General features: G+C 44.9%; 1 protein-coding gene and 1 long non-coding RNA gene across 4 annotated transcripts; one reads left to right on the forward strand and one right to left on the reverse strand.

Annotated features, from left to right (window-relative positions):
- Positions 1-1,301: 1,301 nt before the first annotated feature.
- On the reverse strand, positions 1,302-4,489 carry LOC124652870 (cyclin-dependent kinase B1-1-like). 3 transcript variants are annotated; one of them, XM_047191920.1, is made up of 8 exons: positions 4,349-4,477; positions 4,133-4,183; positions 2,978-3,039; positions 2,768-2,879; positions 2,600-2,693; positions 2,041-2,110; positions 1,691-1,829; positions 1,302-1,394 (listed from the first exon to the last, which is right to left on the reverse strand). In XM_047191920.1, the coding sequence occupies exons 1-8, from the start codon at positions 4,475-4,477 to the stop codon at positions 1,302-1,304; spliced, it is 750 nt and encodes a 249-aa protein (XP_047047876.1). The 3 variants fall into 3 exon arrangements, with proteins under 3 accessions (XP_047047876.1, XP_047047877.1, XP_047047875.1); XM_047191921.1 differs by having other exon boundaries at positions 4,133-4,489; XM_047191919.1 differs by having other exon boundaries at positions 2,059-2,110; positions 4,133-4,477.
- Positions 4,490-15,934: 11,445 nt separating this feature from the next.
- LOC124651048 lies at positions 15,935-16,799 on the forward strand. The gene is made up of 3 exons (XR_006987262.1): positions 15,935-16,027; positions 16,106-16,227; positions 16,511-16,799. It is a non-coding gene; the product is annotated as an uncharacterized LOC124651048 (long non-coding RNA).
- The last annotated feature ends 506 nt before the right edge of the window (positions 16,800-17,305 follow it).

Raw genomic sequence — 17,305 nt, forward strand, 5'->3', positions numbered from 1 at the left:
GGCGGTTGCTCAGTTGGGGTTGGGATTTGTGTGCTCCATCATGACGTGTCGATGGAGGTGACGCTGATTGTGAATCAGTTTCCTATGTGCCAGCTCCATCCCAACAGCGTCCCCAACAACAAGGTTGAGGGACTCGTGGGAATCGTCTTCCGTTGCATTGGCGATGAGTTGAATATATTGTTCTTAGGTGGTGGTGTGGCGTTTGCATCTCTAGCGATTCCGCCGACGTGCAAGAGTGGTCAACAGTCCAGGAGCATGGAAAGCAGCTAGAGGGCGACATATCCGGCGGTAGCAAGCATTGGACCAAGGTCGTGGGGAGCATGAGGATGATCCCTTGTCAATGTGCCACAATGGCACAGGCTTCGCCAAGTGTGGGTATCTTCTCTTATTTGAGTCCAAAGCCCGTGAGGGAGAAGGGGCTTCACCGAATCTGACGACAACGAGAGGTGACGATGACAGTTAAGGAAATCTCCATGGTCTTAGTTGTAATTTTATTTTCTTAGGGTTCTTCTACATTTTCCTTTTCTAGGGGTTTTCTACAAATGTTTATGGACAAGTGTCACATGTCGATGTTTCTCGTGGTTTCCGGGTGTTTTTCTTATAAGTTAGCAATTTCTCAAAACAAAACAAAATCTCAGAAGTAGGCTGACCCATTCCTCCATATTGGAGGCCCACATATGTTGCAGGCTAACTCAACTAGCCATAGAGAGACATGTATGGCCATCGGCCTATTCTGCAACCAGACGCATGTTTACATGCCAACTTCCCATCACAGGCAAAGAAAAACCCAAAGGCCCTCAAAATCAGGAATCTGAGACCCTGTTGATAGAGACCTAAGTGAGACCTGCCTAAATCTTATTTCTAATTCATTTTGTTTTTTAAGTGCAAATTTTAGTCTCAAAATTTTCCTAAAAAAATTAAAATGGTATCCCACTTGACAACTTACCTCACATCAGTACCAACTACCAAGATGGAGAAAACTCCTCCAAAATGTTAGCTGATAACTTAAGATCAGGTTTACTGAGTGGCAGTTCAGTCTCCAACCTCTAAGACAAAAAGGATTACCGGACGATAAAGAAAAACATCGGCAGAAAATGAGATAACATCGCAAAGCAACTGAATAGTTTACTGAGTGGCAGTTCAGGTTTCGACCTCACGAATCCATACAACAATCACATAAAAAGATAGGAACATCGGTTATACGCTCACTAACAAAACTGTTAGCTGATAACTTAAGATCAGGTTGCCTAGATGGCAAGCAAATCTCCCCGCTTCATCGCCAAAGCACAAGACAGCAACAGCTAGAACTGGGACTTGTCAAGGCTGTCGAAGTAGCAATGGTCCATGGCGGCTTTAGCTGAGATCCTATTTGCTGGATCAAACTGAATCATTTTCTGCAGTAGAACAGACAACAAACTATCAGCTCAGATCTTGTTTAAGATGAGAGACCCCTATTACATAATGCTGGATCACCAAGCAAAATAACTTGAAATATGTAGAGTTGAAGATAGAACTTAGGATGAATATTAATTCTGAAGCACAGTATCAATTTATCTTGTTGACCTGCCAAGAAGGCCTATCAATTTATCTTGTTGACTTGCCACGAAGGCCCCTTCTTATCGTGAAGCATATTATTTATATCTCTTACTGATAAAAAATTATAGCATTTTATGTCAGTCTCGTAATTTACCGATAACAGGTCAAGTCCTTCAGGCTCCAATGTTGGAACAGCACGTGCCAAACTCTGTGCCTGCCAGCGTGGATATTCGTGCCAGTCTCTCAGAGAACATACTCCAGGCCACTGCTCTTCAGTAGGAGTTCCCAACAACCTTTTCAGAAGCAAATTTTAGTCATACATAGCATTCCAGTTATTATGAATTGACAGGACGCATACAAGATGAATAAACTCTCAGATGGTATACTAACAAGTACTTCAATCATTTTACCAATTGAAGCGGGTATAATGGACAGAACAGTCTACCATGATCAACTAGGCATATAACATATTGTGGTACTTATGCAGAGCAGCAGTAAAATTACCTGAAAATGTGAAGCAGCTGTTGCAACTCCGAGTCACCAGGAAAAAGAGCTTGTCTTCTGACCATTTCAGCTGTAATAGAAAGTTACAATATCATAATGGGAAGACCTTGATAAGAACATATAAGATTTAGTCAAGAAAACCAAGGAAAAACATCAATCAGAAGTATAATATGTTTATGTTTATTTGACTGGACAGTGATTCAAAGAACTGAGGAGCGAGGACTACTGGAAACTGGAGCTTACTTCGATTTAAAACAAAAGCATGTAAGTATATTACTTATCAGATGTTTCTTTACCCCTATCCTGGACAAGATGCACGCTAAAAACTTCACAATTATTGGAACAGATCGATCATTTTGTTGGTTTGTTTATAATTTTACTCTGTTTGATGTAAGATAAACTAAACTGTTTTTCTCCTCGACAAGCTGTACTCAATTGTGACAAATCATCTGATATTGTATTTTGTTCAGTAGGATGTGCATAGAATATGTTTTTAGTTCTCAATACAAGGACGAGAGATTACGTAACAAAGATCAAAGGCTAACTGTAATTGGCTTACCAAAGATGCAACCAATGGACCAAATGTCAACACTAGTTGAGTAATGTGTCGCGCCAAGTAAAACTTCAGGAGCTCTATACCAGAGCGTCACAATCTACAAAACAGAGAACATGAATAAGGAACATACAAGAGCATGCTCAGGAGAAATGTCTGGATGAATAGCAGTACCTCATGGGTGTAACTTTTCATGGGAACAGTAAAAGCTCTACTTAGCCCAAGGTCTGCAATTTTCAGTAACCCTTTCTCCTTGTCCACCAGCAAATTTTGTGGCTTTAAATCCCTACAAATAAAAAAGGATAGCATAAATGACACTGCTACAAAATGGTGTACAGGGCTGACATGTCCAGCAAAAAAAAAACCACAGAACAAAAGTCTAACCGGTGAAGGACACCATGGGCATGGCAATGCGCAGTTCCTTTGCATAGCTGGTACAAGAAACTCTACAAGGAGGCGAAAAAAGTTACTCATTGTCATTTTCATATAGAAGTAATCAAGTAATAACACGGAGTGCAGGTGCAGGGTACATGGTCCCGCCCAGGAGCATGTGTATGGAGAGAGAAATATATATGAAAAGGAACTGGTGGATAAACATGCATTCTACGCAATATTAGAGCCGAGTTTCTGTGACGACTGTGGCCGCAAACCATCTAGCGCATGAAGAAACTTTAGTCTGGACAAAAGTAAAGAGTTTCTAAGGAAGCAACAATAGCGCTCTGCATATCTGTCTTTGAAGGAAGGACATCGTCCCTTTTTATTGGATATGAGGCATATTTCTCAATTTGACCACGAAAGTAAAAATTAAGGAGTGAAGATCACTAGCAAGGTGCTGCAAATGTTGACTGTTTACGTTCCTAATTGGCCTTTTTCAACTGTATATGCACGAGTGTACACGCACACCCTTGCTTTCCATGAATAATTAGATTTATACATAGTTAAAAGCCTCAGTCAATAGGTTGGTCTGTTCATTTGATTCTTCTATGATCTGTTCTCACCTTCATCGATCAGTGCTTTAAAATTTCTCCGTGGAACTACGATCCATACCGTCCTCATTTCTCAACATTAACAATGTGAACCAAAGTGCAGGAATTGGTCTATATCACCCACCAAGGTGCGATTAATGTTGACAGTTTACATTCCTAGTAGGTCGTTGGCAACTGTATATGCACACACCCTTGCTTTCCATGAAAAATTTAAAGCATCATAGTTGCAAGCATGAAGGCATTAGATTCGTATGTTGATCTGATCCTTTTAAGATCTGTTCAAATCAGCACCGATCTCAGATTTCTTTGTCCGAAAAAGGCAGTTTGTAATCTGAATAAAAGTGCAGGGATTTCTTGGTACTAGTGAACTAGAACCCACAAAGCCGTCAATTTTAATTTCATGGCTGCCGATTTCAGAAGTACCGTAGGAGACCGATCTGGGCTAATCAAATAGCAGTACTACAGTACTAGATCAACACGGTACCACAAAGCTGGTTTCTTGTGATAGATGGATTGGACGGCAGGGTATAATAATAATTAGTGAATTTTTTACCTTGATGACCTGCGTGGGCAGCGGCTTTGGCGACGGCCCCTTGCGGAAGCCGTCGACGAACTTCTTGAGGTCGGTGTCGAGGAACTCGAAGACGAGGTAGAGCACGGCCTTGCCGCATGGCTTGGTGACCTGCTCGACGGAGAGGAGGCGGACGACGTAGAGGGAGGAGGAGAGGAGGCGGAGGAGGGAGATCTCGCGGAGCGCCGTGGGCGGGATCCCCTCCTCGTCCATCTCGAGGCGGGTCTTCTTGAGCGCCACCAGCTGGCCCGTGCCCGCCACCCGCGCCTTGTACACCTTGCCGTACGTGCCCTCCCCGACCTTCTCCAGCTTCTCGTACTTCTCCATCGATCGACGGATCGGCGCCGCCGGATCTTTCTCGTTGACGAGGAAGGGGGAGAAATCCTAGGTGGTGGGTGGTGGATTTGATTTGAATTGGCGGAAGGAATGAAAGAGGGCGTGAAGAAGAAGGGAGCGGGGAGTGGGATTGCGAGGCTGGCTGGAGAGTGGAGACGCGGGCAACGGTCGAATTGACGAGGGGCGCGGGGAGGAATTGTTTAGCTGGCGGTGAGTAATGATGAGAATGCACATGGCAAAACTGAAATTGCAGTGCGGCGCGTGTCCGCTGGGCAACGGCTATGCGCCACGCCATTCCGCTCCTGCTTGGACTGGATCACTGGATGGAAAAAGTCAATTTTAAACCTCAATCCCTATAGTTTGGACAGATCGTACCCTCAACTTAAAATCGGCACACTGAACTATCTAAATCCGGTCTAAATTTTTCGATAAAGAGAATATATTAAAGAATGCCTAAGGAGCAGTCGACTGATAATTCCTTATGTCTCAGTCGACACCAAGGGATATGCAGAGCAGCATCGCACCTCTTGATGGATGACGGGCATACGCAGCAGCATGTGCATGCACACCGAGCGGACATGCTTTGAGCGGACATGTTTTGCTACCTAGCTGCCAACCTATTAATTAACACTTGCACATCGTTGTCATTTTAAACAAAGCTGGCTGACAACAGTTTGAATTCCACTTAGCTTACTACCGCTGCTCCTCACAACTTTAAAAATGTTCACCGATTTTTTTTAAAAAAAATGAAAGTTGCTTTAAACATTTTCTAAAATTTAATTGGAAACTATCAGTGATTTAAAATCAAAGACTAAGCAAAAAAATCAATGACAAAAATATGGAACCCAAAATATATGCTAATTGCGTATTTCTTGAAAAAAATGCAACTCATAATAAAAACCGGTTGCTACTTACACGTTATTGGAGAAAAGTGTAACTCGTATTAAAAAAATTCTAGTTGCACATTTCTTTTTAGAAAAGTGTAAATAGTATCGATAACCGGTTGCTAGTTGCATATTTCTTGAAAAATAGTGCAACTCGTCTAGAAAAAACTTCTAGTTACACATTTCATTAGAAAAGTGCAACTCGTATCAATATAACCGGTTACACATTTCTTCATAAAAAGTGCAACTCATATTAAAAAACTTCTAGTTGCACATATCATTAGAAAAGTGTAACTCGTATCAATAACCGGTTACACATTTCTTCATAAAAAGTGCAACTCATATAAAAAACTTCTAGTTACACATTTGATTAGAAAATTGTAACTCGTATCAATAACCAGTTGCACATTTCTTCATAAAAAGTGCAACTCATGTAAAAAAGACTTCTAGACTCATATCAATAAACGGCAGCTAGTAACACGTTGTTTGAGAAAAAGTGCAACTTATATTGAAAAACACCAGATGGATTTGCACATTTCTTTTAGAAAGTGCAACTCACATCGAATATAGGTTGCTAGCTGCATATTTCCCAAGAAAAGGTGCAAATCATATAAAAAATCGGTTGCTAGTTACACATTATTGTCGAAGAAAGTGCAGCCTATTTAAATGATACAAAATTAGAGAAATACTACAGACGTAAAAAAACAAAACAAGAAAATACATAGAAAGCATGGTTGCACTTTTCTTGATGTGATAGGTGCACATTATTTTAAATGTGCAACCTAGGAAATGAAAATAAAAGTATGCAAATAATATTAATAATGAGAAAGAAGTCAAAAGGAAAAAATCAGCACGAATGGCGTTTAATTAATGGACAAGATAAACAATATGAGTCAACCGTAGTGATAGGTATACAGAGAAGAAGTTTCATCCTAGTGGTTGAACAATCGCTGTTCGACACACGAGGGCGCGGTATCGACTCCTCGCGCGCCCGCCGTACCGCTATATAATTTTTCCCTCCTAAATAGCGCAGTTTGCACGAATCTTGAAGAACGATCTAACGGTTCTCAGGTCGACTGAGACATAAGAAGATCTCAGTCACCTGAGACTTAGCAAATCCGATATATTAATATCAAAAGATACCAATTACACTCAGTCTATGCAACAACGCAATGCTCTAATAATATTACGGATGCACACAATAAAAAAAACTAAAAAATAAAAGTCCCGCTATAGTATCCCAACCGTACCAACAATAATACAGTCACCACCAAGACAACACCTGAAATTCAGACTCTTCGAAAGCGACGCAACCAAAAAGGAAACAGTGCACCAGCGCCGTCGTTGCCCGAACAAAGATCTTAGGTTTTCACCCTAAAGATAGTCTCCGCTCTCAAAACAATGCCTTCAACAAGGACATTGCCAGACACAAACAGTTAATGCCAGACCTTGGGTTTTCACCCTGAAAGGTAAGACTCCGAGCTTCACATGTGCTGCCGCCCCCACTTTCATACCACTGTTGCGAAGTCCGGAACACCAAGCAAGTCCCTTAAACAGCGCAAAGACTTGAACCTCCATTAGCTAGTCTTTCAATCCGCCTTCATGATATTCTCTTCTTCTGACTTCACCATGGATCAACTGTCACCTTGGTGTCAACACAGAAAAGAGCTTCGTGCAGCACCCTCCAGAACCAAACGGTCGGAATAAATGCACATAGGAGATGTTGGGCCAGCACCACATGGCACCACCGCGTCCCCGGGGCCATCGCCCCGGCTTGCCAGCGCGGCAAGCCTCCAAGCCCAAACGGGTCCAGATCTGACCCATCTAGGCCCAGATCGGGCCCTAGCCGGACCAACGCCCGCAGTAGCACGATAGGGTGATACGTCTCAAACGTATCTATAATTTCTTATGTTCTATGCTAGTTATATGACAATACTCACATGTTTTATATACACTTTACATCACTACTGCAGAAAGGCTTATAACTGCCAGGTGTTTAGTGACAGGCAAAATTATGTCTGTCACTAGTACAAACACTAGTGACAGGCACATAAGAAAGACTGTCACTAATAGTTTTTGTAGAGTTCAGCTAAAAAGACAAATACGTTAGTGACAGGCAGCTACAAATACCTTGTCACTGGACAACTTGTATTTTGCCCAGCCGGCTAACCAGGCAGACGTCCCAGCAAACCGACCAGGTCGGCCGGCCACCCGCGGCCCGTCTCCTGGGCCGGCCACCCGCGCGCCTGATCCTTCCCGTAAAACACAGACATACATGTAGCATTACCCACCATGTCATCCCGTGGAAGAAACTGGACGGTTGGGTTTCTTTTTTCTCTCCCCAAACTAATGGTCTCCTCCCATGAACCGCTATTTTCTCCCCCGACCTGTACCAGGCAGAGGAGAGGCGAGCTAGGGATCCACCCGCCGCCGAACTGTAGCGATCCCCTTTGCAGGCTTGATTTGCCGACGTGAGGTGCTACGCCCGCGACTCCTTTCGTGAGGAAGAAGAAAGAGAAAGAAGCGAGAGAGAAGGGACTAGAGTTTTGAACTCTGTTCTATTTCTTCAGAGTTGCTTTTTTGGTTACAGTCCCGTGGCTTATATGTCTGCCACACGCGCTGGCACACAACCAACTCACACCCAGCTAGCGACGCACCCACACGCACACCTACGGTACATCATCAGGCATGACAGGTCCTCCCCCAGTAGAACTGGCTTGTCCCCAAGTCAGTACGGATGGAAACTTGACCTTAAGTGTTTCCCAATCTTCCCAGGTTGCTGAGTCCTCCGGTATATTAGTCCATTTGATTAGAACCTGTGGTATTGCTGTGTTTCCCTTCTTCACCAAACGACGATCCAGAACTTTCTCAGGGAATGTATCCAAGGTATCCAGAGCAGGTGTTTTAGGAAGTTCCACAAACACAGGAGTGTAATCATCACGATATTCCTTGATCTGAGAAACATGGAAAACGTCATGTACCTGACTTGACGGTGGCAGCTCTAGCCTGTAAGCTACTTGACCAATCCTCTCCAGAACTTTATACGGGCCAAAATACTTGTATGAAAGCTTAGGGTACTTGCGATTGACTACAGTTGCCTGGGCGTAGGGTTGTAGCTTTAGGAGTACTTTGTCCCCCACCTGAAACACACGCTCTGTGCGCTTACTGTCAGCGTAGATCTTCATTCTGTTCTGGGCCGCTGCCAAGTTTTGTTTCAGTAACTCCAGCTGAGTTGCACGGTCAGTGAGCACGCCAGCCTCTGGTGATTGATCATCGATGGCTGGCAAAGCTCCCAGGTTAGGATCATGCCCGTATAGAGCCTTGAAAGGAGAACATCCCAGTGATGTGTGAAAAGTGGAATTATACCAGAATTCCGCTAGGGCGAGCCAACGCTTCCAATCTTTTGAGTTTTCCTGAACCATGCATCTAAGAAACATCTCCAGACACTGATTGACACGTTCACTTTGCCCATCAGTCTGCGGGTGGTATGCTGTAGTGTACTGTAACTTGGTACCCAGAGCTGCAAACAGACGTCTCCAGAAGTTGCTTGTAAAGATGCAGTCACGGTCAGAGGTGATAGAGTGTGGCATGCCATGCAACTTGACAATGTTGTCCACGAACACCCGTGCCACCACTGGAGCTGAGAAAGGGTGTTTGAGTGGCACAAAGTGTGCATACTTCGTGAATCGATCCACCACCACGAGAATGACATCAAACCCTTCAGATTTGGGGAGGCCAGTGATGAAATCCATAGTGATATCTCGCCACGCGCCCGTTGGAATGGGTAGTGGCTGCAGCAAACCAGCTGGAGCAGTGTTGGTATGCTTGGCATGTTGGCAAATGTTACACTGACGCACGAAATCTTCAACTGCTATTTTCATTCCATGCCAGGCAAACAGGCGCTTAAGACGTTGATAAGTTGCTTGGATGCCAGAATGGCCACCCACAGCGCTTGCATGCAGAGCAGAAATAAGTTTGGTTTGCACTGCCGAATTTGCGCCAATCCAAATGCGGTCCTTGAATTTAATCACTCCATGCGATAACTCGTATCCATGTTCGTCTGGACTGCTTAGTGCCAATTGTTGTAGTCGTTGTTGTGCTTGAGGGTCAGTAGCATAGGAATTTACAATCTCCTGCATCCATGCCGGTTGCACGGAAGAACAAGCATGTATGGTCATCAAGTGGCCCACACGCGACAAAGCGTCAGCAGCTTTGTTCTCCGCACCCTGTCTGTACACAATTCTGAACTGGAGCCCCATCAACCTTGCCATGGCCTTGCGCTGAAGAGGAGACTGAAGGTTTTGATCATCCAGATAACTAAGGCTATGGTGATCAGTCTTAATCACGAATTCACCGCGCTGTAAGTATGGCCGCCACCGCTCCACTGCCATGAGTAGCGCGAGGAACTCCTTTTCATAGATGGACAATTGTTGATGGGCTGCGCTGAGAGGTTTACTGAGAAAGGCAAGCGGGTGCTGGTCCTGCATTAGCACCGCACCGATGCCCAGATCACAAGCGTCGGTCTCCACGACGAACTGCTTCTGAAAATTAGGAAGTTGAAGAACTGGGGTAGACATCATCGCCGCCTTGAGCGCGAGAAAAGCTTCAGTTGCCTGATCTGTCCATAGAAAACCCTTCTTCTTGAGTAAATTCGTTAGAGGACGCGCAATTACACCATAATTCTTGACGAATTTGCGGTAGTAACCAGTGAGCCCCAAAAATCCACGCAGCTCTGTCACATTTGATGGTTGCGGCCAATCTTGCATAGCCTGCGTCTTCCTTGGATCAGTTGCCACTCCGTCCGCTGACACGATGTGTCCGAGATACTCCAAAGTATGACAGGCAAAGGAACACTTGGATCGCTTGACAAACAATTTCTCGTCGCGGAGGAGAGTAAGGACCTCTCGAAGATGCTCGCGATGCTTCTCCAAAGACGGGCTGTAGACGAGGATGTCGTCCATGAAGACAAGCACGGAACGGCGGAGACATGGGCGCAACACTGAGTTCATCACACACTGGAACGTCGCCGGCGCGTTGCACAGACCGAAGGGCATCACACGAAATTGATAATGACCCTGGTGTGTTTTGAACGCGGTCTTGTGCTCGTCGCTGGGCAACACACGAATTTGGTGATAGCCCGCGCGCAGATCAAGCTTGGAAAACACCTTGGCTCCGGCTAGTTCATCGAGCAACTCGTCAATGACTGGCATGGGAAAGACGTTCTTGATGGTGAGCTCATTTAGTCGTCGGTAATCAATACAAAACCTCCAGGTGCCATCCTTTTTCTGTACCAACAAAACAGGAGATGCGAATGGTGACATGCTGGGTACAATAATGCCCGCAGCGAGCATGGTTGCCACCTGTCGCTCAATCTCGTCCTTGTGCGCCGGTGAGTAGCGGTACGGTCGAGCGTTGAATGGAGTTGCATCTTGCTTGAGGGTGATCGAGTGATCGTACTGGCGCGGTGGAGGCAGCTCAGTAGGCTCCACGAACACTTGGTCAAATTCAGTTAGCAGTGACTGAATCTCACTTGGACATTCTCCACTGTTACTGTCCAAAGCTGTAATTTGATCATGGTGAATTACTGCCATTGCCCACACCTCGTTTCCCTTTGACCACTTAGCTAATTGCTCAACTGACAACTCTCTGACAGTGTCCTTGGGTTTATTTGGCACGCCGTGCAGAGTAACTTGCTTGCCATTATACTGGAAGGAAATGAATTTCTTTTCCCAATCCGTGGTCATTGGACTATGTGATTCCAACCAGTCCATGCCGAGAATTGCGTCGTAGCCTCCCAAGTCGAGCACGCGCATTGGTGTTGTAAATGTTTCACCATGAGACCACCAAGAAAGGGCCGGCACCATTTGAGTAGTATGCATATATTGGCCATTCGCCACTTTAACTGCAAGCGGAGGAGCTGCCACTGTGTCACATTTGATTCTGGACAACATATTCGCATTGAGAAAACTGGTACTACTCCCAGAGTCCACCAAAATGAGGAGCACCTGATTATCAACCAACGCTCGAAGCCTAAGACAATTGGATCCTTCTGAACCTGCCAAAGCATTGAGAGACAGACTCAGTTGAGTGGCTGTGGCCATGTCTTGCATCTCCATCAGGTTAAGAACTTCTTCAGATAGCTGGACTGGGCACTCTTCTTGTTCTAACGCATGCAAAGTTGCTGCCGGTTTCTGAGCACATTGGTGTGTGGGATCATACTTCTCCCCACACTTGAAGCATTCGCCATTTGCCCTACGGTAATCGCGCAACTGCCTATCCTTCCAGTAATCACCAGTTGATGTTTTCAGTGCAGGCTTGAAAGCTTCGGTTCGATGAGGCACTGGTTCAGTACGAGCATGATATCCTGGCCTATGTCCTTTGTTCCTAGCCTCCTCCAACACTTCCTGTTGCACTCGCGCAAGGAGAAATGCGCGCTCCAGTGTCTCGGGCACCTGAGATTCCACAGTACCCCGCAACTCAGATTTCAGGCCCTTGATGAACTGCGATATGAAGAACTGCTCATCGTAATTTGGGTTGTACATTGAGACTTGATAAACCAGCGTTTGGAACTCTTTTTGATACTCCTCCACGGTACCCATTTGTTTTAGTGCGAGTAACGCCTTGATGCTACGGCGCTGATCATCTGCACCGAACTCTGCTTCAACTGCAGCAATGAACTGCGGCCAATTTCCCAATTCATGGCGCTTCTTGTATGATTGCAGCCAAATTGCCGCGTTCCCATCCATATGCAGTGTTGCCGTGGTGAGCCAGAGAGCTGCACTGATGTTGAATGCCCTAAAATAATCATAACATTTGTCTCTCCAGATCCTTGGGTGCTCACCATCAAACCTGGGGAAGGACATCTTCGGTAGCTGGTAGCGCCCGCCTTGATCGTGATGTGTCGATCCCGGTCTACCGCACCCAGCGCCACCACCACCACCACCCGGGTTACCGCCACCTGCGCCACCACCGCCGCCCAATCCAGCGCCTCCGGGGTCGAAATCGCCACCCGTCGCGGGCCCTTTGCTTGTGGTGCCGGACGTCGCACCCGCCGTGTTGCCCAGCAATCTCGGCGACAACGGCCTGGTCACCGAGTGGCCCGCGTTGTAGATCACCGTCGTCTCCGGATTCGGCTCCTCAGGCGAGACCCGCGTGGAAGTGCCATCCAGGAGGCCGAGCTTGGCCATGAGCGCCTGGAGGATACGCGCCGTGTCGTCGTGCTTGGTGGAGCTCGCCTCGATCGCGGCGGCCTGATGCTCGAGTTGAGCCCGCATCTGCTGCTGCGCGGTGTCGACGCCCGCCACCACGCCGTGCAGCAAGTCGAGGCTGGCCTGGAGTCGATCCAGCGTCGCCCGCGTCTCACCGGTCGCCTCCCCCATCGCCTCGAGGATCAATTGGGTCTGCGCGGACGGCTTCGACGGTGCCGTGGTGAACCACTACAGGATCGAGCAACCGGAGCGAGGATTTACTGCACAATCGGAGAAATCGATCGAAATCGAGATCCCCAACCGCGCGACCCGACTCAGGAATGACACTCAGATCGAGAGGGAAAAAACAACCACGCACTCAGCGAAAGCGGCCGAGAACTCGCCCGAATCTGATACCAAGTGTAGCGATCCCCTTTGCAGGCTTGATTTGCCGACGTGAGGTGCTACGCCCGCGACTCCTTTCGTGAGGAAGAAGAAAGAGAAAGAAGCGAGAGAGAAGGGACTAGAGTTTTGAACTCTGTTCTATTTCTTCAGAGTTGCTTTTTTGGTTACAGTCCCGTGGCTTATATGTCTGCCACACGCGCTGGCACACAACCAACTCACACCCAGCTAGCGACGCACCCACACGCACACCTACGGTACATCATCAGGCATGACACGAACTCTGGTGATCGGCCGGCCGAATCCTGCGCGGCCTCACTTAGGCACAGTTTCCGCACCCCTATCCCCTCCCCAGAGCTCCACAGCCCATCGCGGCCTGCTCACCCACGACGCGTCGACCCCAACACTGATTGATCGCGTCGCTGCACCGACTGACCGCGCTGCTGCTTTGATAGAACGCGCTGCCACCAGGTAATCATCGTCCCCCTCCTTTCGCCCTTCTCCTTCCTCTTCTCTCCTCCGAGCACTCCTCTTCCTGGTCACATGTTCATATATTTCGTTTTTCTTATTTATTCTGTGAATCGCATCTTGCGATTGGTATGTCACTATGTCTATGTGGGCTAGCTTGCTGTAGTGATTATTTTCTGTAGTAATTTCGGTTGGTTACTGCTATATAGAACAGGGTATGCAGATTGCTTGCAAACAGTTTGTAAAAAGGATTGCATGAGTAAGATTGTGTGGTTTCAAATTCCCAGCAAGGTATGATGTTATAATTTGTATCCATTTTACAATTTCAGGTTGCTAACATGAGCTATACAATGCAGTAATTGCTATACAATCTGAGTAGTTGAGAAAGAAAGCGGTAATTTCTAATATAAATGTGATGTTTTATTATTGGTTTGGAATCCTGTTCTTGTTGTCTTGCTGAGATGAAAAGTGATTACTTGGTCAGGTTTTATTGTATTGCTGCTAAACTGGATTAGTTCCTCTGGATTTCAGCTTCTACTCGGTTTGGTATGTACCTTGTAGTGCTCATTGATTGATTAATTAGCTATTCCTCTGGATCGCCTGACATTGCCACTCATCAACTGTAGTAGGCCCTCACAAATGTTCCAACACCGTCCGTCCTGCAGCAAGCTCGTGACTGCCACCGTCGCTGCCATCCGGCCGCCAACCGTCTGTACGGTCCCTGATCTCCATCTTACTTATGCTCTTTCCCTGGAAAAAATCATGGTTGTTGTACCTTATAAGTGATTCATATTGTTTCAGCCTGCCATATTCTTGCTTGTAATTCTTTTTCAGACAAAGATTCCAGCTTATAATTAGCTGGCTGAACCTGCATGCGTGTATGATAGCCAAAAAAGGTGCAGATGCTAATACACTCCACACACGCAGAACATCCTTGTACAAGGAGTCACAGTGAGAATATATAGATAAGTTCCAACTTCCAAGCCTACAACATATCAAAGGAAACATGCATCATCGTTTGTCCGTTAGGTACACATCAACTTCAGTTTACCTAGCGGTTTAAGTATAATGCAGATTAGAAGTAGTAATGGACATAACAATAAGGTTGAGTAGTACGATGTAGGATAACTTCTGATCAACTAATCTACCATGGCATACTATAGGAGCTGCGCAACTAAAATGCTGGAGTTAAAATGCATTTCCATGTGGAGGCATAGGTTTCGATAGATTATTCCTCCAGGTCCTGTTTTCATGTGCATTGCTTTAAGCATGTTCTGAGCATCTCACTTCACCTGAACATCATACATTTCCCAGGCTGTAGCTGCTAGTACAAACATTGATTAAAATTGACTAGGAGCAAAGTAGTCATTTCCATCAGCAATTAAAGGGTAGTTATTTTAGTTTGAAAACACCTTTTGGGTAGATTATCAAAGACTGATGAACTTTTTGCTACATAACCAATACTCCCAGGAACTTTTTGTGTTTTCTATTTGCATCTATATCACTATATGTAAGCACAGACATTGCATTTGTTGCAGAACTGAAGAATAGGTTCAGAGGTATGACAAGCCCGTCAGATTATCAATGGAGCACAAGGTTCAGGAAAGCGGAAAGCGTAATCAGTGCGGTGGCCTTCTGCTTAGAGCTTATGCATTTAGTGCGTGCTTAAGCGGTGCTAAAGCGTTCTTGACTTAGTCAACGGCAGGACCAAAAACTAGCGAAAATCAGGAATTTCAGGCCAAAGAACAAGTATTATTTGAACAGAACAGTGGAATAAAGATAGGTTACCCAATCAGATCAGTACACAAGAACACAAGTACACAGTAGATCGTATCATACAATCAGATATCAATTGTTCATACTTTCAGTTTTAGACTTTTAGTCCAGCATAACGATTCAGAATTCAGGAATCATATCATATTAGGTATATCACAGAATTCAGAATTCGGAAATCAGATCAATACACAACAAGTTCACAACATAAATTCAGAAATCAGTAGGTAACATAAATTCAGAAATCATAGTAGGTGTATTACCGATCAGAATTCAGAAATCATACTAGGAAAAAGGAATATCACAATATTGGGCGCGCTAAACCCCGCGCTCGCGCCAAAAGTTACCGTGTCCCGACAATTTCCCATGGACCCAAAAGTTACCGCACATAACGCTTTGGGATTGCTTTTTCAACGCTCTTGCGTGCCTAATTATGATTTTTTTAAAGTGTAATGATTAATCGCGCCTAGCGCTTAATTAGCCGCTTTGGCCCTAATCGATGCGGTACCCCTCCGCTTCACGCTTCATCGCGCTTAAGCGACCGCTTTTTTCCGCATTTCCGAACCTTGATGGAGCAAGATAATGAACACGACCAAGTAAAGATCTCTTAATCTTTTCTTGATCAGGTTACCTAAGATGCCAATAACGCCATATTGATACTAGGCATTCTAATATGTTGAAGTGCCCCTGTTGTTTTCTTACGTTGGTTAAAGCTCTGCCAACTATTTATAATTATGTCATACCTCTTATAACCACAGATAAAAAAGGTGTGTCAAGGGAATGCAAAGGTTCAACGGTTTATCAAATCTAGATCGTCTATTAGACAGGTATATGGTGCCACTTTTAAGCCACTTATCTGTATTGCCATATTTTTTTTGTTTTCTAATGCTGGTTTGATTTCATAGAGGGCTCTTTCACGGATGTGGTCAATTCTTGAGGGAAATCAAGTACAAATCACAAACCAGCCTGCAAAGAAGGTGGTACAGTGATATGCAATGTGTGGTAATCAGATGGATCATAAGCCAAGGTAAACCAATCATTTTATATGAACAAAGAACTACGATGCAGTCTATTGGATGTGTACTCTGTTTTTCGAAACTTACTGTATGTCTCTTTCTTTGCGGCAAACTACATTCAAGAAGTTCACCATGATTTTCGTAATTGTGTTTTAAACTGAGCTTCTCCTGCTTCGAAATTTTTTATGCATGAGTTTAGGCATTATTTTCTAGTATGCTATTTGCAACGCTAGTGTTACAGTAATGTTTCATTCTACACTTATTGTTTAATATTTACCGATTCTTCTGTGACAGGGTATTAGTGACGTCGCTCTAAAATTATCGGCATTGCATTGTTTTGTTCTAGTGAAGGATGTTGCCGCAATATTATGAACTGCCAAAGGTTATCAGATAATCTCATAAATGATCTGCTTTAGAGCGGAGGTTCTTACATTAGAAATGTTGTATTTGGTAAAAATGGTGGCAATAGCTAGAGCGGGTGTTCTTAAAGATTTGCAAGGATCCTTAGAGCTTGTCAATGTTCCAGTGAAGTTAAATATCCTAGGATTGTTCAAATTTATGTAACTCATCTTCAACCTTGGTTTTGGAGTGACATGTCACGTATAATACACTTTGTACTGTGTTTTCATTGAATTTTATGAGATTCTGCCTACAGGATGCTATCTATATTGTTGCAGCATATTTATCGAAAAATAATTTTTTAATACCGAAATTCATACTAGTGACAGGCACGATAATGGGCAGTCACTAGAGAATCCAACATGGATGCGGCCTTTGATGATGCTAGTGACATGCATCTTTTCTGCCTGTCACTAGTTACACTTACTAGTGACAGGCAACCTTCCCTCACTAGTGACAGGCAGTACCAGTGACTGCATATTAGTGACTGGCAGTTTGCCTGTCACTGATGTGCAAAAAGTGCCAGTCACTAGTAAGGGTTTCTGCAGTAGTGCATCATTTTGATGCATTTTCCGGTACTAACCTATTAACAAGATGCCGAAGCGCCAGTTCCTGTTTTCTGCTGTTTTTGGTTTCAGAAATCTTACACAGGAAATATTCTCGGAATTGGACGAAACAAAAGCCCACGGT

The sequence above is a fragment of the Lolium rigidum genome, chromosome 5 (assembly GCF_022539505.1).
Source record: "Lolium rigidum isolate FL_2022 chromosome 5, APGP_CSIRO_Lrig_0.1, whole genome shotgun sequence".
In the NCBI taxonomy this organism is placed as follows: Eukaryota; Viridiplantae; Streptophyta; class Magnoliopsida; order Poales; family Poaceae; genus Lolium; species Lolium rigidum.

Excerpts from the sequence above, each read along its gene's own strand:
- LOC124652870 (XM_047191921.1), bottom strand. The coding sequence starts at position 4,477 with ATGGAGAAGTACGAGAAGCTGGAGAAGGTCGGGGAGGGCACGTACGGC. Across the intron at positions 2,880-2,977 it reads GCCCATGGTGTCCTTCACCG|GGATTTAAAGCCACAAAATT; the intron begins GTTAGACTTTTG and ends TTTTATTTGTAG. Across the intron at positions 1,395-1,690 it reads AAGGACTTGACCTGTTATCG|AAAATGATTCAGTTTGATCC; the intron begins GTAAATTACGAG and ends GTTCTACTGCAG.